Source organism: Gorilla gorilla, chromosome 1 (assembly GCF_029281585.2).
Source record: "Gorilla gorilla gorilla isolate KB3781 chromosome 1, NHGRI_mGorGor1-v2.1_pri, whole genome shotgun sequence".
Taxonomy (NCBI): domain Eukaryota; kingdom Metazoa; phylum Chordata; class Mammalia; order Primates; family Hominidae; genus Gorilla; species Gorilla gorilla.
The window spans coordinates 6,385,666-6,387,455 of record NC_073224.2 but is presented as its reverse complement, the minus strand read 5'-3'; the positions used below and the strand labels follow the sequence as shown (position 1 = coordinate 6,387,455).

General features: G+C 39.9%; 1 protein-coding gene across 1 annotated transcript; it reads left to right on the top strand.

Annotated features, from left to right (window-relative positions):
- The first annotated feature begins 335 nt into the window (after positions 1–335).
- Positions 336–1,274, top strand: LOC101136923 (olfactory receptor 2M3). The gene has a single exon (XM_004028736.3). The coding sequence runs from the start codon at positions 336–338 to the stop codon at positions 1,272–1,274; it is 939 nt and encodes a 312-aa protein (XP_004028785.2).
- Positions 1,275–1,790: the final 516 nt, after the last annotated feature.

Sequence of the window (1,790 nt, the reverse complement as noted above, 5' to 3'; positions counted from 1 at the left end):
TTATAGGAACTATCTATTTCCCTTGGAGACTTTTTAAAAAAACTCCATCGATTATTTATTAGATACTATAATTCTAATTTTTCAATGGAGAAAAGGGATGCTCAGAAGAAAACCTTAGGACAAGCTCTATAATTTTATAAGTGAGACAGTGTTGAAAGAACATATTTCATTCAGATTCTATATTTCTTGACCTTTGAGTTTCCTACTTCTATTCATGCTGTATTGATCATCCAACTACAGAAGTTAACACAATCACATGATTTATAAGGCATTGAGTAAAGTTTTACCAAATTAATAAGCTGGTTTTGTGGTACTAGGTAAAAAGCATACACATCATGGCATGGGAGAATTCGACCTTCAACTCTGACTTCATCCTCCTGGGAATCTTCAATCACAGCCCCACCCACACCTTCCTCTTCTTTCTGGTCCTGGCCATCTTTTCAGTGGCCTTCATGGGAAACTCTGTCATGGTTCTCCTCATCTACCTGGACACCCAGCTCTACACCCCCATGTACTTCCTCCTCAGCCAACTGTCCCTCATGGACCTCATGCTCATCTGCACCACTGTACCCAAGATGGCCTTCAACTACCTGTCTGGCAGCAAGTCCATTTCTATGGCTGGTTGTGCCACACAAATTTTCTTTTATACATCACTGCTTGGCTCTGAATGCTTTCTTTTGGCTGTTATGGCTTATGACCGCTACACTGCCATTTGCCACCCTCTAAGATACACCAATCTCATGAGCCCTAAAATTTGTGGACTTATGACTGCCTTCTCCTGGATCCTGGGCTCTACAGATGGAATCATTGATGCTGTAGCGACATTTTCCTTCTCCTACTGTGGGTCTCGGGAAATAGCCCACTTCTTCTGTGACTTCCCTTCCCTACTAATCCTCTCATGCAATGACACATCAATATTTGAAAAGGTTCTTTTCATCTGCTGTATAGTAATGATTGTTTTCCCTGTTGCAATCATCATCGCTTCCTATGCTCGAGTTATTCTGGCTGTCATTCACATGGGATCTGGAGAGGGTCGTCGCAAAGCTTTCACGACCTGTTCCTCTCACCTCATGGTGGTGGGAATGTACTATGGAGCAGCTTTGTTCATGTACATACGGCCCACATCTGATCGTTCCCCAACACAGGACAACATGGTATCTGTATTCTACACCATCCTCACTCCCATGCTGAATCCCCTCATCTACAGCCTCCGCAACAAGGAGGTGACCAGAGCGTTCATGAAGATCTTAGGAAAGGGCAAGTCTGGAGAGTGAGTTACCTAATGAACTTCATGTTTTGCTGTGTGCTAAATCCTTTTTTTAAATGGTCCTCTTTTTCCATTAAGCCTTGAAAATGGGATTCATTGCATACATAAATCTGTAATGACATATTTATGGGCACCTATATAATTTATTTCAGATAAACTATTATAACTATTTATTATTTTATATTCAGTTCTGCTATGACCACAATGTAAGTCATTTCCAATAAGAATATTAAAGTTTTAAAAATTATTTTTAATTTCAATAGGTTTTTGGAGAACAGGTAGTGTTTGGTTTTATGAATAAGTTCTTTAGTGACGATTTCTGAGATTTTGGTGCACCCATCACCCAAGCAGTGTTCACTGAACCCAATGTGTGGTCTTTTATCCCTTGTCATTCCCTGTATTTCCCTCATGTCCCCAAAGTCCAGTGTATCATTCTTATGACTTTTTGTCTCATAGTTTAGTTTCAACATATGAATGTGAACATATGATGTTTGGTTTTTCATTCCTGAGTTACTTTACTTAG